Genomic DNA, 22,038 nt, shown 5'->3' on the forward strand with positions numbered 1-22,038 from the left:
CCTCAGCAAAAGACTACCTCCCCCCCCCCCAGGCCTCAGTAAAATTGCCAAGTGTTGACCAGTCCCCGGTGATAAAAAGGTTGGGGACCACTGCTTTAGAGGACCTTTTTACCTAGTATTGACATGATGCCAACATTGTCGAACACCCAGGGATCCTACCCAACAAATGAATGAAGGCATGCAGGCATACAAATTAACTCTGGGTTGCATAATTAACTCTGGGTTGATAGAAAAGGATAAATCAGTTTGGTTCTAATGTCTCTGTTTAATGAAGCAGCGACTACCACTAATGTTCTGGCAAGCAAAGTGTTAACGGCCCAGTAGAATCAACATTTCTGCTTATCTGACCCGCTCTTTCAGAATGCAGCCCAGTACAGTCTTCAGAGCTAGGAAGGAACTGGGGCGCAGAACCCTGTTGCCTTGCAGGCGCTGCTTCCCAACTTTGGTGACTTGATCCTGCCAACCTATAGAAGCAAAAGCTCGTAATTCGCCCCCTCCCATGTTTCTTCTAGGCTCTCCATTACGGCGATCTCTTCACTAACTCCCGCCCATCTCTCCTGGCAACCAGCACCGTTTCTTTGGCAAACCGGCACGCCAAAGGTCTGTGATCTCGGCCCTTTCAACATCACAGAGGACACGCGAGCGCTTCCTCTCTCCTGCTTGCAAGAGGAGGGCGATGCACGAACAAAGGGCTGGTTGACTATTCCACCGCCTTGATCCTTGATGATGAAGAGCACCCCTAAAGCTCCCTGATTACGCGGCACATGCATATAAATAAACGCACTAAAATCCAGGACAGAATCGTGCCGTGAAGTCAGTTTCCCAAAGGCTACTGAATATTTATGGGGAAGAGAGACAAGCCGGCACAGGGATCTGTCCGCTCAATTGAATAGCTGCCTAGCATCACGGAGAAATGCAGAGTGATGCAGAGATTATATTGGGATAAAGTGCTCCATCATGTGTTGTAGCGCAAGAAGTGGGTACAGGAAGATCTCATGCCTCGTTTGCCATGCTACTTGGCAGCAACCCCCCGTTTGCCACCTGTGCACACTTCTGGGGAGGCTGCATCTATCTCGGTTTCCAGTGTCGCTGAAAACCAGCGCTTGTTCAATTCACAGTTTAGGAAGAACTGTTGTGTGAAAAGGCAAAAGATCACGCCTGGACCGTGCTGGCATAATTTCCTACTCTTCCCCATAAGCAAAGCGGGGGAAATCATCCACCCGCCCATTCGGCGCTGTTTTGCCACCTGTTGGGCTGCAGCTGAGCCCGGAGAACCGTTCGGCACCGATTGGGTCCATCTCCCCTCCCAGGTTTCACTTTAAGCAGAAAGACCGAGGAGGTCACACCGTGGCGCGGGGCGAGTCTCCCGGGGACAGACAGAAGCCCCCGCTGCCGCCCGTGACCTTCAAGGGGCTGTGCGCGCGCAGAGCGAAACTCAGGGCGAGGGAGAAGTTCAAGGCAACCTTCGCCTCCTTCGGAAGCCCGCGGGACTTCCTCGCGAGCAAGCAGGGTTGAGGCCGGGCTGCCAAGGGGCCACAGGGCGCCGCAGGGCAAGGGCGGGCGGGCGGGCGGGCGCCGGGGCTTCCTTACCCGCTGGCGGGCGAGGACCTGCCTGTAGCGCTCTTCTTCCGGCGGCAGCTGGTGCAGGGCCAACATCCTCGGCCGGCGTCGCCCCTGTCCGCGGGGACGGCTGCAAGCGCGCGCTCAGGGCTGTGCGGCGCCCCACGGCCGGCCAGCTGGGCGGCGGGCAGGTTCCTTCCGAGCGGGGGCGGCTCGGCATTTTGTCCGTCCGGCAGTCCACCCCCAACCCCTCCCCGCCCCGCCGGCATCGGCAGAAACTCGCCAAGAGAGCCGCGCAGCCCGCCCCCTCCCGCCTGCCCCCAGCCAGCCAGCCGGCAGCCCAGAGGGACAGCGAGCGGAGCCCAGGTCCCCCCCCCCCAGCCCCCGGCCCTGCATACCTGCCTCGTCCGCTGGAAAGCCCGGGAGGTCTGGCAGCGCCGGCCAAGCCCAGCCCCTTCTCGCCCGGAGACGCGCCCTCTCCCCGCGCGGTCCTCTCCTCGCCCAGAGACCGTGCCTTCTCCCCGCTGGACCGAGGCAGCGGCGGCGAACTCCGGCGGCAAAGTTTCCTGGCTGGCGTCTGCCCGCAAGCGCGGCCCCGGCTGGCTTTCGCCCCCCTGCCCCGGATCGCGGGAAGGGCCCTGCCGGGACTCGGGAGGGAGGGGACGGGGGGGGGGTCATTTCAGCAAGAAGCCCACGCGCTGACCTGGAGGGCCTGCACCACTGCGCCCTGGAATAGGCGCCCCGCAACGGGCCCTCCCCTGTTAGGGCTCGATGGCTCTTCATCCCTTCACAAAGCCCGACCTGGCAGCCCCACCGCGGAAACAAAGGGGGCTCGGCCCTGGCACGCAGGTGGACGGGAGCCCGCCAGGAACAGGGGGCGGGCAGGCAACGGCAATCCGCCGGGGACCCTCTCTTGCTTAGACGAGTCCACGGGGGTCGCCTGAAGCCTTCACACCACTTTCCCCCGCCCTAGTGTTTCAACTGCCTCGGAGGGTTTTTTAAGTAGGAAGTCGCTCTAGATATAAATTGAATGCCCCTCCAGCCACCCGGGGCTGCCACTGGTGACCAAGGTCCCTCCCTGGCAGGGGTGCCTGTAGGAAACATTTTCATGTGCATGTCCTGTAGTTTCCCTTCTGTGTTCCCCTCCTACCCAGATGGCAAACCTTACAGGACATCTTGGGGTTACATTTATTCCAGTAGAAGCACTTGCTGTTTTTTTTTAAGGGAGACCGATCAGGGAAGCTTATCATTTGAACAATTTGTATCCCATTCTTCAAGATGGTTCACAAAAATATATCTTGGTACTTCTTTACTCCCACCCCACAAGCAAAAGGGGACAACGGTCAGACAGGCACCTTCTGAATCTCCAGCCTTTCAGTTATTGGGACAGGGATAACTGTGTGAAGTTCTGCCACAAAAAGCACTTGAGGCTCTAACTCAACTCCATCGATCCTGGATACAAGTGTTGGTCTGGTAAGCAATACATAGTTAAGGACAGAGTGGGGGGGGGGGGGGAGTGAGCAAGGTTTCTCGGAGCAGCAACAAACTAGCCAGATGCTCAGGAGTTAACTGGTCTATCCATGGTCTATCGTGCATCTATCAACCTCTCCTGGTGCATCAGCAGGGACCCAGCATGGTGTAGCGGTTCAGAGCGGCAGCTTCTAATCTGGAGAGCCAGGTTTGATTCCTGCTCCTCCACATGCAGCCACCTGGGTGACCATGGGCCAGTCACAGCCCTATGAGAGCTGTTCTCTCTGAGCAGTTTATCTCAGAGCTCTCTTACTCTACCTACTTCACAGGGTGTCTGTTGTGGGGAGAAGAAGGGAAGGTGTTATTAACTGTGTGTTAGATGTCATAGTGAGGGGTGTTATACACACTGAATGAAAAAATAGTTAAAATTTCACTAATTTTACCAGCTGCTCCATTTAACAACTGATTTTGACGTTTTAAGGCTGTTTCTATAAAACAACTAGAACGAGTATCTAAAAAATAGTAAAGTGCATATTTTAGGACTTAGAGAGTTGTGGCATATTTATCCTAAACTGCCAAGCTGCAAAAACCATGACTAAGATGTAGCTGAAATACAAAGTTCTTGCATATAAAAAGTGTACATTCCTAAAGTGTACTATTTGAACAGTATGATCTTGAGTCCATTCTCCCTGCCACCACACATACACACTACCGAACTCTGAAATTCTACAGATGTTTCCTTCCACTTTCAAGGGGATACCGCCTACTTCAGGGATTTCTTACATAGTAACAGATACCACTCCATACGAATGGCAGAAGTCTCCAGTTGTGCACACATCATAAGGATCTGTTGTCTTTACAGTACAGTCCCAGAGGGCAAATTAACCACATCAATCTTAAACAATTCCCGCTGTCCAGGGACCTCCTTAAAAGGAGGACAAATATTGACTTTGAAAATGCTCTCGTGTCATTTATTAACCTAGATTCTAATCTTATCCTCTTCATAATGTGTTTTCACTAGAACTGCTGACAAAACAATAAGCAAAACTCTCAAGAATCTGTCACTGCAGAAAATGATTTGAGCTTATTTAATATTAATATATAAGCATTGTCACTGGGCCTATGGAAGCAGGAGACAAGCAGGAGAAAAGAAAGAAGTAGCAAACAAATTGAGGTTTAGTCAGTGTTGCAGCTGTTAAGGCTCCCAGTCTCTCATTTCCCCATCAGCCCTCTATGCTATGAATGGCCAACCGTGGATGTGTACACAGCTCTACCTCCCAACCATATTCTGCATGATCAGACAACTTCTGGAGTTTCTCGAAGCCTGAAGAATGTTTCAGGGGATCCCAGTGGTAAAGTTGAAAAAGGCCACTATTGCCATATTTTACTAAGCCCATTTTATCTTCAGATACATGGTTGTGGAAAGGAAGAATCACTTACAATGAAGAACACTAGTCCTACATGGGGGCAGAGGAAGCATCAAATGCAGTGAGACTCAATCCTTGGGTGGAACAATGTGCAATACAGCAGTTCTCTTTTCCAAAGTACTCCCCATTGACCGAACACAAAGTGCATGTAGAAGCCAGCTGCTACACTTAAAGGTGCGTTGGCAGGGGTTCAGAGGGAGGAAATGGGTCATATATCTCCCACCAACTAAAACTTTTGCTTATTAAAGTGACAAATATGGGAGACATAAGAGGGTCAAGTGTGGGATGCATACAGGGGTCAAATTGATATGCTCAGGATACACTACCTCCTTTTGTACCTTGTTGGCTGGTGCTGTCCTTTCATGTTGCTTTTCCAAATCTCCCACCACCAAGATTTCCATCGCTTTGCAAGACTAGGCTATTGAAAAAGATAATTGAAGAATGCTCTCTTAAAAAAATAGCCAAGGCCTTATTTATGGACTTTGAAGCACTGCAACCGCTCCTATGGCCTTCTCTCTCCCCCTCTTGCTACCCCAAGAAGACAGGAAAGGAGAAGGAAGTGCCAGACATGAGTAGAGTCCTAAACAAATTTCACCAACCTGCGGCTTTCAAGAATGTTGCCAAGATGCTGGCAAACACCATGTCAGAGGACTGGGACTGTGTGGATCCCATGTCAGGTGTAGTAGTCAACTTGTGGTGCAGTCTGCATGTGGTAGGACCTGAGTTTTCAAAGTTACTGCATTGTCATCCAAGCAGCAGATCAGGAGCTTTCCAGTTACACCATCCTTCATGTGGACTTCAGGCTTGAATTTTTCATATGACTGGCCACTTGTCATATGGAACCACCATCCTGTGATCCTCCAGATGAGTAAGGAGTCAGCAATGCTGAATTCAATGACAGAATCTAGATCCTCTTTCCTCTTCTCTGTGAGCTCATCAGGCATTTCTGCTTGCCACACCACATGGGGAAAGCCATCCGAAAGGAAGCAGTTTCTGCAGGGAGGATTTTCCAGATTGTTGCTGTTTTTTTAAAAAAAATCAGCTTCACCACCATCCCATCGTTCATCAGCTTGCCAACATCTGTTGTCTCCTTCAGCCTCTTCCCCAGCTCTGAACCAGAGGCTACCATGGCCCTCAGCATGTCGCCCATGGCCAAGTGAAATACATAATATGCTTCAGCAAGCTGGGGAATCTGGGTCCCCCTCCCAGCCTACGGTGGCCCCAGTGGATCCCCTGGCCCACTCCACCTAACTGCAGGATGTTCTGTGCACTTTATAATGTAAACTTTTGTCAGGATGATATATTGTGCAGAAATATTTGGCTGTTATTTTATTGCACACGCCATATTTCAGACATTATTTTACAAATATTTTGATCAGGCAACAGAGAAATATAATCAAAGCATCAGCACAATAGGTGTCCATGAACCTCTGATAGAAACACTGTTGGTTGTGTGTAGAGTGGGGGGAAATAACTTGCTATAAGAAAAGACTTCTGGAGCTCTTGAAATGATGAACATTTCATGCTGAAGCCATACAAAAGATGAACAACCATCTAGAAAGCTCAAAATGATTCAGGCATCAGTTATTGCCATTTTAGACTTTGCAAATTTGAGTCAAAGCACAACACAATGATCACCGACGGGGGGGGGGGGGTTCATGAATAGTTCAAGGATGCTGTGAGATCACTCTAGTTTCCTGAAGCCCACATACTTCTCTCCTTGTTTGCAAACATGTTTAAGACCAATTTGCAAAACAATCTTATTCCTCCCTACTGAGCAGGTAATGCATGGTACATTACAGGGAGGGCTCTTGTTACAGAAATAGGCAGCTGGAGATTTCAAAAACATAAATTAACACCTGAAAGATTATTTCCTTTCTAGCAGATGGTATTCAAGATGACACCTAAAATTAGAAGCAGGTTCTCATTATCACTGGAGAAATATACATAACACTTCAAAAGTTTCATCACATAAGCAAACCTACCCAACACCTTCCCATGTTGCGTCCTATGTGCTCTGTTTTCATATGTACCTCTTCGGGGGGCTCTTGGGGAGTTGGGTAAAGATGAAATTTGAGTTACCATTTCTTATACTAGCCTTATACTAACTGCAAGTGGGTACCCACAATACTTGCCAAGGCTCCCTGCCCCTCCACAGTTGTCACTTTTGTTTGAAGGGTATTGCCCCCCTCCCGTAATTTATTTTTAACAAGCGAAGCTTTTCCTGCAAGCCTGGGGTGTCCCCCAAATTTGAAGAATTTATGTCGGTTTGGTACTAGACTTGGACTGGCCACATTTGACTATTAGACCTCTGATACTTTTTGGACAACTAGAAAAAAGCTGGATTCTACAGCTTCTCTCGATGACTGGTTTTTAAGCATGGATTCAGAGTGAGAATACAAATAGATTGTGGCAATATTTGAACTGATAGGCTCTACTATTCCAGTCTCAAGTGAGACAAATAGATGATAAAAATAGTAAATAAATATGACACCATTCTAATTCTAAATGCCACTGTTGAATACACAACTTGTAACAGTTAAGCCCATGTGTATATTCTGATTGTAAAAGAACCTGCAAGAGGGAACAGATACTCAGACTTGTACAATTATATACATTTAACACATTGCACATATTTGCTTGTTCTTGTGAAATTTATTCTGCTTGCCTAAAGGAGAGATGAGGAGCTCATATAAGGCAATGAAACCCTGTTCCCAGCTAATGAATTCTGTTCTTGCATAGTATGAGATACACACAACTCTGGCAAATAGTCACAGTTACAAAGAAATAGCAAACCGCTCTATGGTCACACTTGTACGTGATTGCCATTTTCAGATGAATATCCAGAATCTGAAAGGAACCAGTCCTTTCATATTAAAAATTCAAGCATCACTCAAGCTTTTTGCACTTCACTAGGAGATCCCACCAATATTCAAATCAAGTAAATTTTCATACAATTTATATTGGCAAACAGATCCCCTTTCATTTGCATTGAGCATAAAATAATTCCAAAGGGCTCATACAAACAGTGAAATCTGACAATTTATTTGCATGGGTAGTAAGTCAATAGCTTTTAAAAGGTTTTAATAACATACAATATAGCAGAATGGCTTGATTCTAATGTTAGAGAGGTTTTTTTTAATTAAGCAAAGGAAAAAAGAGGACACAATTTCGCACTTTTGTAAAAACAGTAAATTGAAAATAGCAAGGCTTTTCCGACTTTCATACTCCCAAAATTTGCACAATGTACTACTACGGTGAATAACCCTGAAAACTGGATAAAGTGACAGTTTACTTTTGTACTGTGCAGCGATAATTAAAATCAGCAATGTGTGAAAGTATCGACCTTGGACTAACTGTAACTCTACCTGCAGCTCCCATACCTCACCTGGAATGCTTGTCCAGAAGACCTGGATTTAACAAATTCCTTTGTGGGTATCATTTCAAGGAAGTAGAAAAACCATTTCAAGTACAGCGAGGAAGCCGGATGAATGCATGCTAGACACTCAAATTACCAATTAACACACTTCCTCATCTGGTTCAACAGGGCTTCCTACATAATTAATGATACAAACAGTTCACTTTCAAGCAATTATCTTGAACCTTCATTTTCAAAAGGTCCCAGGAACGACTGCCAATTTGGTAATAGAAACATTTAACAAGGTTAGCTAGACATCTGAACAGTGACTACTGCAGCCTGACAGTACCTGCTTAACGCAATATTCCATATGTTTATACATAACTTTCAAAACTGCATCTGAAGAATTAACTTGTCATCACATCAACTACAATAATATACCATTCCTATAGTGAGATTGCCTAATATCTCATTGCTATTCCTAGAGTAACAAAGTGGTATTTCTTTGTGAAGAGCTCTTTTTTTCAGGGGCAGTGATACTAACCTTTAAACATTGTGACTTATGGAGTTGTTTTTTTCCCCATGTACAGTACCACTGAAATAATTTTAAAAGATAGCACAAAATACAATTGATAATTCACATGAGTTCAGCTTTGAGACATACAAGTCTCTTCAGAAATACAGTTTTCCGCAAACCTATGCCTTGAAGGGTATGTATGAAGGGTCAGAGCTGTATTAGAAAATATCATTTCAATTTTGACAAAGTACAATTGAAACTGTAGCAAGAGCAGACATCTGGGTTAAAGGAAATATTAAAAATATATTGACTGATCTGGATGCATAAGAGGAGGCCATGAGGTGCTCGTATGCAAAAGAAACCGCGTCAAGTGCAGAGGTTGTATGCACATTGCCCCTTAAATCAAAACCATGACAATCTTGACGGGCAGTGGGAATGGCCAACTATGTCAGTACAAATCAGCTGGGTGTGGCCGGTGTGTGTGTGTGTGTGGGGGGGGGGGTGTCTCCTCTTCTACCCACCAAAGATCAGCACCATTAAAAATGACTATGTCAGCCAGGTACATGCATAAATATCCTTCAACGGTGCCTCAAACAAATGGAAGCTGGCAGTAATAATACTGAACAGTATCTCACTCTATGAGATTCTGAAGGGATTGACGGCGTGGCGCGACCACCTAGAGTGCGTAACTGTTTATTGCATTACCTCAGGAACTTTTAATATATTAAATTGATTTTTACATAAAGGAGCATGTTCGAGGTCTGTCTTGTTTAGTTTTTTCCTCCTCCAGATGAGAAGAGGACCATTAAAAATCGCCATTGAGCATTGTTACTATGCACCGCCTAATATTTTAGCAGCTATCTGTGATCACACTGAGGTGTCTAGAAACAAATATTGAAAATTCAGTAGTTGTAGGCGATGAACCATGCAACCATTGCAACAGCCATCCCACAGACAGGCAGCACTACTGTTTTCCTATATTTTTGCCATAGAGATGGTTCCACTTCAACTTCATCCTTTTTTCTCTTGTTCTTTCGACGTCCTCTTAGCCTGTTCTCAAAAGCCTCCAGTTCGGCCTGCAACAACAACAACAAAACACAAACCGTTATGAAATAATTTAACATGATACATTAAACCTTCACTGTCCCTAAACTGACAGAATCTCAAGACAAATTCCACAGATAAGACTTCTAGAGGGACTCCATATTCAGAACAGCACGAATAAGGTACATGGTCCTTTAATCAAAGTATTTCTTTAAATGGGGTTAAGATACTTGATCCCATCATTGCATAAATATCCTTCAACGGTGCCTCAAACAAATGGATGTTAGCTGTAATAATACTGAACAGTATCTCACTCTATGGAACATGATGAAATTCTGAATGGATTGAGGGTGTGCTCAATGCACTTTAGGATTGCCAGCTCTGGGCTAGGAAATATCTGGAGATTTTGGGGGTAGAGCCTGAGGATCACAGGGTTTGGGGAAGGGAGAGGCTTCAACAGGGCATAATGCCATAGTGTCCACCTTCCAAAATGAATCTGCCGTTAAGTTGTTTACGGCCGAATCCTTATCCCAACTTACTTATGGAGCTCAGCTTGGGCTATAGAACAACACCATCATGCTAGAGAGACTACAATCATCTTTCCTCAGAGCTTTATTTAACATCCCTAAGTTACGTCAAATGTTGTACTCAGACACGAGGCGGGTTTCTCTAAGGTAGAAACTGAGGTTTGATTAATAACACCAATTGGGTAAAGGTGCATCTAAAATTGTATTACCATAGTTTCTTCTTGCAATGCCGTATCCACTGTGGTCCTCTAGCATAATTTAAAAAGCTATCCTCAATAGGTGTAGATCCAATACAATTGTTGGATAAAGGTAGTCCAACAATGCCCTTTTGACAATGAAATGCACTGTGAGTTGGCATTACTACCTAAGCTGTGTAAAGACATTGATGAGCCTTCTTCAAGAGCTGATTTAGATGCCCCTCCCTCTGGCATTCTTTTCAGTAGATTTCTATTTCAATGTCAATCTGAAGAGTTACACAAATGTGGTAGAAACGCTCTCACAAGCTCTCTTACAGTGTGAAGATAGGAATCATATAACTGGTCCCCTGTTACATCCTCTTTAGACATTTAAAGCACTCAGCAACCAGGAGTGGCAGTATAGAAACAGAAATATACATTCATACATGCATAGGAAGATATTTTGCACTCTGTGAACATACTGATAAACACTAGGTGTAATAGCTCCTCCATCAGCATTACCCAAAGCTGGCCCTGAATTTGGCTATTTTCATCCACTTGACACAACTCCTAACTGGCAACAGCTCTCCGGGATCTCTGAAAGAAGTTTTTCACGTCACCCTCCATCTGATCCTTTTAATTAGTGATGCTGGGGAATGAACCTACATGGCAAAACAGACGGCTCTATCACTGGGCCATAGCTCCCTCTCTCCAGACCTAAGCCCACGAGCACATTTCCTGCTGCATGCCTTCTTCCTTACACTTTGGGAGCCCCTATCCTTTTCTTGGCCTCTCTTGTAGAATCCAGCCTGACTGCTATCAATCTTCCTTTACAACAGAAAGCATGGGAAGGTAGGGCTGAGACCCTCTCATATAGCTCTGTTACCAGTGTATTGGCCCACATGGCTGCCTAGAGAGTCATTTGTCAATGGTAGCCAACCACAAGTATGGGAACTACAACATCCTGAAAATCTACATTTCTCTACGGAAGCAGTTTGGAGACGCTATTTTTCCAGCTGTAATCCTACTGGTGTGTTTTATGTTCTATTCATCGGCATAGCTAAAGCCAAAGCAAGGCATGAAAAGTTATGTTAGTCATGGATGCGTTAAACCAGTTTAGAGTTTACCCCAGAGGCTGCTATAGTTTTATTCATAATGAAAAGTTATGGCTTTAGTGCATGCTTGTACTTGAAGAGTCACCTTCATGTTTATGTTCGCACAATTTGTAAGATAGCTTTCTATCGTGACCTCAGTAACTCCAGATTTTCTAAGAATAGCTTGAAGGAGGAAGCTGCTATTGAAGACACCCTAGCATTTGACTGGAGCATCAAAGCTAAGGAAAATAGTGTGAAGGTTACTTGCTTTCTTTCAGGTGGCATGTTACTAATGAGAATCGCAGTCCCTACACTTAAATTACAGGGAAAGAAAAAAAAACTGGGCATCCTTCATTAGATCTGTTTTGGCTCTGAAGAAGAGTTATTTCAAATACTGGTTTACAAAGACCTCTTACAATTAAGTTGTGAAATATTAAATGTTATTTTGATAACTCAAGAGCGAAAGTAGTTAGATGCCCAGGAGGTTTGTACGCAACCCTGTTTTCTTATGTGCACTAATGATTATAATGAAAATGACAGACTAATATCTGGCGAACCCAGCATGCAGACACTGCCTGCTCTTTTTCTATAATCACAAATGCATATTAATACTATTGTTGTAAAATAAATGATTTTTCATTTTGTGATGGATGAATGACCCTCTGGTAATGCGGCTTGAGGGAACAGTAGTCAAATTGGTTCTGCGGCAATTTAATAAAAACCTGAACTGTTCAAACACCATCTGAGCACAATGTGTGCCAAGTCAGAGGCCGCAATTTCGGTTCTAGACTTCAATTATAGAACAGAGTTCTTACAGCCATAGACGTAATATAAGTTATTTCACATCCCATTCAAATGGGATACTGCATATATAAAACCTCACATTTTTTTCAGGCAGGACTTATACAATTAACCAAGACGGCTACACTGCATAAGGATTATTTCAGTGAGATCTAAACACCCTACTGTGTGCAGGATTGCAGACAGAGACAAAGGGGTTTTATTTATTTATTTATTTATTTATTTGTTTGTTTGTTCGTTCATTCATTCATTCCCCATTTCTCCCCGCCCTAAGGAGTCCCAAAGTGACTCAAAAACACTTTCCCCTTCTTCTCCCCATAACAAGCGACCTGCAAGGTAGATGGGGCTGAGAGAGCTCTAAGAGAACTGTGACAAACCCAAGGTCACCCAACTGGCTGCATGTGGAAGAATGGGGAATTAAATTAAATTTGATTCTCCAGATTAGTGTTCGCTGCTCTTTAACCACTATACCACACTGGCTCTCAAGCAGATCAGGGTTATCTCTAGTGGAGTGGAAGAAAAGGTAGACTGGTACCTGTTGCCTTCTTTTCTCCTCTTCAACAAGAGCTCTGGCCTCTGCCTCCTTTATCTGTATGAATATATAAAAATACTCAACACAAACATACAAATCACTGCCGGGATAATAAACCTTTATTTTAATCTAGAGGACATGCAACACATAAAGTACCCTTATAGTGAGTTAGACCACTGGTTCTCATCCTTTTTTGGTATGGAAGCCCACACATTCAAATTTACTTCATATGACAGCCCAGTGATTCATTATCCCATGAATTTTGATTTTTGATAGCCATTGTTTTCATGCATTTGACTGCAAGTCTGCCCATTTTATAACAGTAACGTAAATTATCCAAGCCAAAGTTTACTTAACGTACCTATTAGCGTAGAATTTGTTGAAATGTGTACTGCACTTGCATGTTATTCAGTTTTTTTATGCAAATGTAAGAACACAACTAGCTGATTGCCGGATGCAGCTTCATGAGCTAAAAAAAATTACAGACGCAGCAAATGGACCTTGTTGAACCATGAAGAACACCAGATCTGTTTATTGTTTTTTTTTAATATTTAACTTTAAAAAACCCACCAAAAATTAATGTATTTCTTCCACACCCCTCTCAGAAGGCACAATCCTACACAGGCCTCCTCAGGAGTAAGCATTTATATTCAACAGGGCTTGCTTCCAGATAAGTGGGCATAGGACTACTTTGTAAGAAAGCACCATTGAATTAAATGGGACTGGCTTTAGAGGGAAAAAAAGCACATATGGGGGCATTTGGCCTCACTTGGGCATATAGCGCCAGAGCCCCAGCCCCTCCCACCCCATTTACTTCTCTAAAAGAGAGACTGAAAAAGCCAAATGTGGAAAAGAGGATGGGGTCTATTTGGGTCGGTCCCTATTTAGCAGAAAGCTTCAGGTTTCAAGCCTGAAGCTCCCTTCTCTTAAAATACTGTTTTAGCCTCCAAGGATCTATCCCCCTTTCCACTTTGGTGGAACATTTCTCCTTCGGGGAAGCACATCCGTTTCTAAACATTAAGCACCTTCTGTTTGCTTCTGATCATCAGGTCAGACCAGGACATTGTATCCAGAGTCCCAGACACATTTTGTCTCTGTCAGTGGCTGGCGTGAGGAAGACAATGAAGGTGGCATTTTAAACCTGCGTGATACAGACTTAGAGAGCACATCAGAGGTCCTTCTTGGGTTGAAAAATAATACAGACTCATAGGAGAAGAAGGGACAGGAAGATCTTCCTGTAGCTCCACTGGTGCTACCACACTGATCACAAACCTTATCCAGCAAAAGGGCAACTTCAAAAAGCTAGCGTCGCTAGTCAGTAGCTCATGAATCAGAAGATTTAATTTTATTTAAGGAAAACTTAAACTTTCTTTTTATTTTACTGCTTTAATAAAATGAAATACATCATGTAAAACTGGGCATATAAATGTGTACTATTCTGTACCTTTATGGCATTTAATGCGGTAGACTTACATCTAAAAAATGAAATACATAATGTAAAACTAGGCATATAAATGTGTACTATTCGGTACCTACTCATTTAGTAATGCTTTGCTTTTAAAAGCATTTCACCAATTCCAAATATATACATATTTAACAGGCGTTTCTCCCCATTGCTTCCCAAAATCACTTAGAACGAGCACTTTCCCCACCCTCTTCCTGGTTTTTTTCTCCTGTGCCTGCACTTCTCTGCTCCTGCCAACTCCTCCCAGCAGTTTCTTTGAGCTAGCAGAAACAGATCACAGGACCCAAGCCTAAGGGTGAGGATAGTGTAAAAAATCCAAGACAAATCTCCCTCACTTACACCCCTTTTCAGAAGCAGTACTGGAATATCCAGTTCACATATCACTGACTGGGTTTAAGACAGTCTACTTCAACACTTGAGCAGGATCATCACCAAGTTTATTGTACAGCCAGAGTCCACAACCTTAAGTGATCAGGTTCACTAAATATGGGGATCTGTTGTGATCGTTTTTGAAATATTTAAAGAGGGGAGATACTTTGGATGATATAATATTGCTCCTATCTATTAGATCATGCATGTGGAATACCCAGTCCCTCAGTTCCGGGCCAACATCTTTGTAAATCAGGAGATAATCTGGGATGGTATATTTGGTCCTCATATATCTAAGATGGCCCTCTAGATGTTTCCTATCTCCAAGAAGACACAGGAAGCTCATTCAGCCGAGGGAGTCCGAGCCACAAAAAAAAACATTTTTCAGACAGTATTTCAAGACAGCTATGTTGGCCTGGGCTCTCAAGAGAAGGGATGCTCAACTCTGCTCTCATCAGGACTACAGGAGCAGTCTTTGGAAGAGCCAATATATATCTTAGGAACTGGTTCTGGATTCTTTCCAGTTTGTCCAGGATCTGATCTCCACTGCCCCAAATTTTGATTCTGTAGAACATGCTAGAAATCACCTTACTTACAAATAGCTTGATGGTTGAATCCACTAACCCTCCTCCCCACCCCTTGTAAAGAAAAAATTCACTATGGCCCCAGGCTCCTTAAGCTGTATGGTGAATGCACATATTGTCTTAATAGATCAAACCAAACTTAATCAGTTCTAGGATTCTGCAGCCAACAGTGGGCGTGGCTAGAAAATTCGCAAGCAAGATGCTATGGCAACTGCACCCAACAATTGCCTCCCACATCTCATACTCAAGGCTATACTGCTTCAAACAAGGAAGTTTTATTATTGGTTTATTGACTTAATCAGTCACGACAGCTATCTCCATTAATTAAAAAAATCAAATTTGGCTATCATTACATCCCAACAATTTACAAGAGACTGAAGTTAGGCTGACTCTCCTGATCCTCATGCTTTTTTTTTAAGTATTGCAATGGCTACTTTCCAACTCCCTGGTAAGGATTTAGTGATTTATTATTTTAGTTTACATTTAATGCGATGCCCAGAAAAAGATGACTCACAAAACAGTGCAGGAAAGGAGAGCTCTTTTCAGTAAAGAAGCACACACACAAATCTTGATGAGAGACAAAAAAGCACAACCATTGTGTAAAACGTATTATGCGAACGGCTGTGGCTGAAAACATGAACTGTTTTCTTTCAAAATTATTTTTTTCCTCTGTTTCCAATATCATGACCAAATGAAGAAGATGCAACAGACACAAAAAGTTCCTTCATCTCACCACAAATGCTTGCCTTTTCCAAATACCAAAAAAACATCTCTCAGGTCGTCTCATAGCCACAATGACCCTCCACTTCTTACCAAAAATCTTATTATTTCTGAATGACAAGAGCTTTGCCTTCTCTCCCATAATATGTGTGTTCTTCACATATTATCATGTCATAAATGCTCCTTGCTAACATGGAAATAGAAAAGCAACTTTGACACACGGCCCTTGGCAGACAAATTGCATTTTAACCCTCAGTTACAATGCTTAATAGCAGTGTTAACTTCCCTCAATTATTCACTGTCATATCTCGGGATACAACTGCAAGACAAAACTGAAGGAGCAGCTGGGAAATTACTCTGTGGATCATTTCTAAGCCCAACACTTGCAGCTAAGCTTTTTCTATGCCTCCAGCTTTCTCAACCCTGGGGTTTCTTGACAGTTCTGGAAGGGTTTCCTGAATGGGTGGAATTTAATTAATTTTGTCTATATTTTTTTCGTTAAACATTTATCAGGTGATATATGATCGTATAGACTTTCCCCCCTCAAAGTGGCCATTGATGGGCCTGGAGGGGGTGGGAAGGGAAGGGGCCCCTGATGGGCATGTACACAGCTATGCTTCCCAACCATATTCTACATGATCTTGCCACTTTTGGGGTTTCTTGAAGCCTAAAGAACGTGTCAGAGGCTTTGCAATGGTAAAAAAGTTGAGAAAGGCTGTACATAGAAGCTAAAATGACTAACCATTGTAAGACAAGATTCACTGGAAAAGACATAACGTTAGGGAAAATTGAAAACAGTCAGAAAAGAAGACCCAACATGAGATGGGTTGACTCTACAAAGGAAGCCACGATCCTCAGTTTGCAAGACCTGAGCAAGGCTGTTAACGAAATAATGTTTTACAGAATATTAATTTATATCTGCCTTAAGTCAGAAGTGACTAGATGGCACATCACACACACAAAGCATCGCTCCAAAGCATCAATATCCTCACATAGGTAAAGTTCTGTTCAAAAACATGCTATGGAATCTATAAATCAAGCAGAGTTAAGAACTAGCTCATGCGTACATACTTATTACTTGTCAACTCTGGCGCATGAGGCCAAAGAGAACATAGCTGCAGTCGTATGTGAAATTAACCATCACTGCAGGCTGAAACTGTGGATCTACTATGTGTCTGCTACAAATGGAATGAGTTATACCTCAACTAACCCAAATATTTAACTAAGCGATAGGGGAGCACGCATGTGCAAACAAGCAATGAGATCTTTGAGGAGGAACTTGTAGAAATATTTTATTGCATTCTGCCGAGCACCAATAGTATATATAGTATATAAAAAAGTCTGCTTTGGCAACCAGATAACCCTGCGTCTCCCCCAGCAAGTGGGATTGTTGCTCTATTGGCTGGATGAAGACTTTTTTTTCAAGCAGAAGAGACACCCCAAACCGTGACAAGCATACATACCGTAAGAGACATGAATAATTTGTCGGAACATTATTCTACCGCAGCATGCCTAATGGCTCACAGCAGCAACCGTGCGTGGCAAACAGATATGATTACAAATTGGCCTCATTAAAACAACAAAAGCAAACATTGGACATGTGGCAGCTTTTGAACAAGAATATCCAATTTTAAAGTATTCTGTTGTTTTTCAGCTGACGTTCTTGGAAACTAATGCAGTACGCATTTTCCCCCTCTTGAAGCAGTGAGAATATGTAATAACCATGAGAGAGATGTTACCTCAGAAGCTTTCTGTTTCATTTCCTTACACACCGTGTCACATTCTAATGAAACGGAGCCTTCCTGAATCTTGTTGCACGGCAGCTCCTAGGAGCAAAAGAGAATCCCAGTGAAATCTCCCAACATGCCTGCACAAGCTCTTGTTCAAAGGAGACAACTTTGAAACTTTTCCAAGCTGTACTTGGGCACCTCTGCTACTGGACTTCATCCGCAAGTGAGCTTACCTGCCGCTTTATGCCCTTCAAGCCTAAGAAAACTGGACAAGGCCTAACCAAATGCTGACTTCCTAGAGAAGCCGTTATACAGAAAGCACTGTCTTGCTATCTCATGAAAGGAACTGGGAGCCAGTTTTCTAGATCCTGAAAACCTTACCTATCACCACTGCAAGATTCATTCTAGTTTTAGTCAGAGAAAAAGTTGGTTGCAGAAGTAGAACTCCTGCTTTTACTTGAATGATGAAAGAAGTGCCAAACTAGTTATCACTGATAAAATACAATACAACATTATCAGAGTTCATCTGTCTGATGTTGTTTTGTTTAGTCTCTGCCCTGTTATGCATGACACATTTCTTTCTCACTCAGTAAATAAACAATGATAACTTTGTCCTATTTTGGCAATTCTGATACCCAAAATAGGACTTAAAAGTAGGCAAAAGAACCATATGCCATGTGTTGAAGAATCTTGTCTCTGTGTCACAAGACTTTTCTGCTTTCGGTTACATTTACATAACAGACAGATATCCTATGTTTCACTGAGTAGTGAATAGCTGCTTTTCTCTGGGTGTTGTTAGAGATAAATGAAATTGATTAAGTATCTGTCATCTGGTTGCACTGTTACTGTACTATAAAAGATTTCACGTTTGTAAACCGCCTTGTGGGCCTATTGCAGTGGTCTGCAACCTCTTCCAGGCTGCGGACCGGCGGCGGCAGGGAGGGCGATCGGCCGCGCATGCCATGCATGCGCATTTGCGGCCGCACATGGCGCAAACGCGCATGCACAGCCCGGCGCAGCCCTGCGGAGGCGCAGCCCAGTGCCAGGGCCTTCGCAGCCCGTCACCAGGCTGCAGCCCGGTGGTTGGGGACCACCGGCCTATTGGATAGAAAAGCAAAAGTATAAATCAGTGCCCTTTGCCAAACCATATTCCTCACCGCTGTCCATTTTATGAGCTTGTTTCTATAAATATATATATACCTGGACAGCTGCGATCTGGGGTCAGGCAACTGACCAATGTTACAATACAAAGCAATTTACACTGCTGCTTCCTATGAGTTTGCATACATCACAGATTAACCTGCAGAAAACAACCTTTGCATTACAAACATTACATGGTTTAACAGTGTGATACATTTTTGGTTTCGTTTAAACAATCCACCTATGTTAATTACATCGTTTGTGCAAAAAACACTGGGCTCTTTTTGGAGTAATCAGATTAAGGAAATAGCTAATTTTTTTTTCCAGTGGGAAAAGACAGCTGAAACCCAAATTCACCTAGCAATATTGCTGCAGCTTAGTCTTTGCGTTTATTAATTGTTCAAAAACAAATTTTAAATAATTGGTTTTATCATTGCAACCATAGCGACAGGTATAAAATGAAGGTTACAACGGACTGGACAGAAGGCATAAGCTTCTATAACTATACTGATTGAAAATCACTGCAATTAACATACGGAAGATCAAAACAGGGGAAAGAAAAAAGATATAACAAGGAGAAGAGAAGGGATGCACAGAATAAGACGGACATGATATTACATTTGTGCTTTTTGTCTAACAGGCTGATACTTGTCACAACTGTGTAATACAACTATGATGCATTCTACATGGGTCTGCCCGTAAAATCAACTCAGAAGCTCCAGTTTATATAGGAACGTTACTCCTGGGTGGCCTATGCATTTTCTACCCATTCTCCAGTCACTCCATTAATTGCCAATTAATTATTAGAATCAATTGAAGGGGTATCTTACAAAGCCCTTAATGGCCTTGCACCCACATACTTGTAGTGCTGCCTCTCCTGTTATGTTCAACCACGACAGCTCGCTCATGTGAGCAAAGCCTTCCCTGCAAATGGGGAAGATAAGCAATTGCCAGGATACGTGCATTTTCTGCTGTGGATGACACCTTGTAGAATAAGCGCCCTCAAGAAGTAGGGTACGATGCCATACACCTGTATTCGACAGTGTGTGAATCAGGGTTCTGGAGGGCATTTTTATGGTAGGAAATAGGGTGGCAGTATAATAGAATGGCTCCGGAAGAGGAAGAGTTAGAAGAAGCTATAAGAGTTGCTTTTTTGTACCTGCTTTTTACTACCCAAAGGAATCTCAAAGGTGCTTACAATCGCCTACCCTTCCTCTCCCCACAACAGACACCCTGTGAGGTACGTGGGGCAGAGAGAGCTCTGAGAGAACTGTGACTGGCCCAAGGTCACCCAAATAGCTGCACGTGGAGAAGGAGTGGGCAATCAAACCTAGTTCTCCAATTAGAGGCCATCACTCTTAACCACAACACCAATCTGGCTCTCAAAAAGGGAGTTTGATCCCTGGCACTCATTACTGCATGTAGCATGTTTTTAATGCATTGCCTTTTACCTTTGTAATGCACTTTCTGCATTGTTTATGACATGTTTGCACTGTATTCTAATTCTGTAATGCTGGTGCACTGGATTTGGGGATGTCTTATTTTGTGATCCATCTTTGCTATAACACAGATAAATAAGATGAAATAATACGGACACCTCCCTAACATTGTAGGAGATTCTGAACCCACCCCTGAAGTTGTTGGATCAAATTCTGCCTAGAAAACATGCTGCAGTTACAAATACTGCTATTCAATTTTTAGTGGCAATTTATATTTTCTCTGGAGGACAGGAATTTTCCACAAACTCCTATAAGTTGATTAACAATTATTTAAAACATCAGTGTCTGGGAAAGCTCCCTCCTTCAATACTATGTCTCCAAGAGCAGAGATGGGTCATCCCTGCTTATGTGTATGCATAGAACTAAACTGAATTTTGCATTATGGCCACAGTGTTGCATTGCAGTAAGACACTGTCTCATTTCAGGGTCGAATATTAGTACTGTTAATAAGGAACTTAAACCTTTCATGGGCAAACATTCAGGTTTTCTAGAATGTACCTTATTTTTTTAAGACTCTTGCCATCTACTTTTTTTACCAATTCTATGGGGTCAACTGAAGCAGTAGGTCACTGAAGCAGTAGGTGCAAACTTAAATGGACTCCGGGGAAGGGTAGAGGACAGGAAGGCCTGGAGGATCATTGTCCATGGGGTCGTGATGGGTCGGACACGACTTCGCACCTAACAACATGGGGTCCACAGCAAAAATCCATTTTGGGGACAATCTGATCAAAATTTAATACTCCTAACTCCCGGTCACCAGTTTCCATGGGAGAGTTAAATGCTCGCTTAATCCGCTCCATCTGACATTACAGGGACTTTGAAGTGCCTAAATAGGCTCGGATTTCGTTTATTAATATCTACTTGACGAACTAACTCCATAAACTAAAAAGTGACTAAAAATAACTGTTTAATAGACTTCACCCAGTGCTCAACAAGTAAAAAAACAAGGATTAAACCACAAAGCAGAGGATGTTCAGTGATCTGACTAACTAGGTACATGAGAGAAAGAGGACAGAAAGACGATGATGTAGAGGGGTGGGCAAGGAAATAAGACCGGAAAGGCAAAATATGAGCAAACAGGAAGGCACATCAGAAAGCAAAACGGAGCATTAAGGGCTGGGATTAGAGGGACATGTAAAAAAGCTGAGGAACTTTCCGCTGTTCAATTTTTATACAAATACATTCACTTGCTATATTTATGGATCACTTTTCTGCAAAACTTCCAAAACAACACAGTCTTGGCTCAGTAATTTTTCCTTTTTCAGGATAGTACAAGCACTATTGAACAATGAAAAGGCATGCTTTCTGGCAAAAAAATTAATAATATCATGTAAGGGGAAGTCATTTATCCATTATATTGTCTACTTCAGGGGAGATGATGACACCAGAGTTGCCCTGAGACTTAGAAACCTTGTGCTGTAAAATGCATTAGGGAGTCACAAGTTTAACAACTGTTCTTGGTCCAATTATTATATGCAATTAGATATGCTTTTTCCTGATCGCTGGTCAGGAAAACTTATTTCCTCCCTTTTGTCTGGATCAGCCATAGTCGAGTTGAATTACTATACATGTTTCCCAACACAGTTTTAAAGTCTGAACATATTTAAAACAAGGAATTTCATGATCACCAGTACCCTTTTAAAGCTGCTGGTGTCTGACTGACTGACTTCTGCTATCCATCGAATTTTAAAAACCAGAATCCCAACTAGCTAATAATATTTTCAACTCCTGCACTTAAAGAAATGTTTTGCTTTACATAAGTGAAGGTCTATTGGAATCAAAGGTTACAAACAAACCTTTTGTTTAAAAAAATACAGTTTTCAAAGACGAACGCATGATGTTTACCTTTTTTATTCTCTTGCAAGGACATCTGATCTTTACCTTCTGATTGCAGTTCAGAAGGCAGTCACCTGGATGGCAGATCTCTTTGCATCTGTGACCGCAGGGCAACTACAACACAGGAAAAACACTAGCGTGAAAGCAAGCAGGGATCCATCCAGCTGTGAACTCAAGTCCCGTCGCAAA

The 22,038-nt window shown here is 43.1% G+C and overlaps 2 protein-coding genes and 1 pseudogene across 6 annotated transcripts in view; all 3 read right to left on the minus strand.

The window, feature by feature from the left end:
- The window catches only part of CORIN (corin, serine peptidase), a 111,459-nt gene extending 109,176 nt beyond the window's left edge, over positions 1–2,283 (minus strand). For 2 of the 5 annotated variants that reach the window (XM_077301899.1, XM_077301898.1), the window contains exon 1: positions 1,591–1,794. In XM_077301899.1, coding sequence (XP_077158014.1) covers positions 1,591–1,656 — 66 coding nt within the window. In that variant the 5' untranslated portion in view covers positions 1,657–1,794. Of the gene's footprint in view, positions 1–1,590; positions 1,795–1,958; positions 2,088–2,263 lie in introns of those variants that run through there. The other 3 variants (XM_077301903.1, XM_077301900.1, XM_077301901.1) reach the window with 3 other exon arrangements.
- Positions 2,284–5,048: 2,765 nt separating this feature from the next.
- On the minus strand, positions 5,049–5,598 carry LOC143820024 (adenylate kinase 2, mitochondrial pseudogene; annotated as a pseudogene).
- A 1,883-nt stretch (positions 5,599–7,481) lies between these two features.
- Positions 7,482–22,038, minus strand: part of NFXL1 (nuclear transcription factor, X-box binding like 1) — a 64,299-nt gene continuing 49,742 nt past the window's right edge. Inside the window, exons 19-22 of the mRNA XM_077301904.1 lie at positions 21,859–21,963; positions 17,384–17,470; positions 12,510–12,563; positions 7,482–9,408 (exon numbers count right to left, since the gene is read on the minus strand). Of these exons, the coding sequence (XP_077158019.1) occupies positions 9,235–9,408; positions 12,510–12,563; positions 17,384–17,470; positions 21,859–21,963 (420 nt within the window). The 3' untranslated portion in view covers positions 7,482–9,234. The remainder of the gene's footprint in view (positions 9,409–12,509; positions 12,564–17,383; positions 17,471–21,858; positions 21,964–22,038) is intronic.

Source organism: Paroedura picta, chromosome 10, assembly GCF_049243985.1.
Source record: "Paroedura picta isolate Pp20150507F chromosome 10, Ppicta_v3.0, whole genome shotgun sequence".
Classification (NCBI taxonomy): domain Eukaryota; kingdom Metazoa; phylum Chordata; class Lepidosauria; order Squamata; family Gekkonidae; genus Paroedura; species Paroedura picta.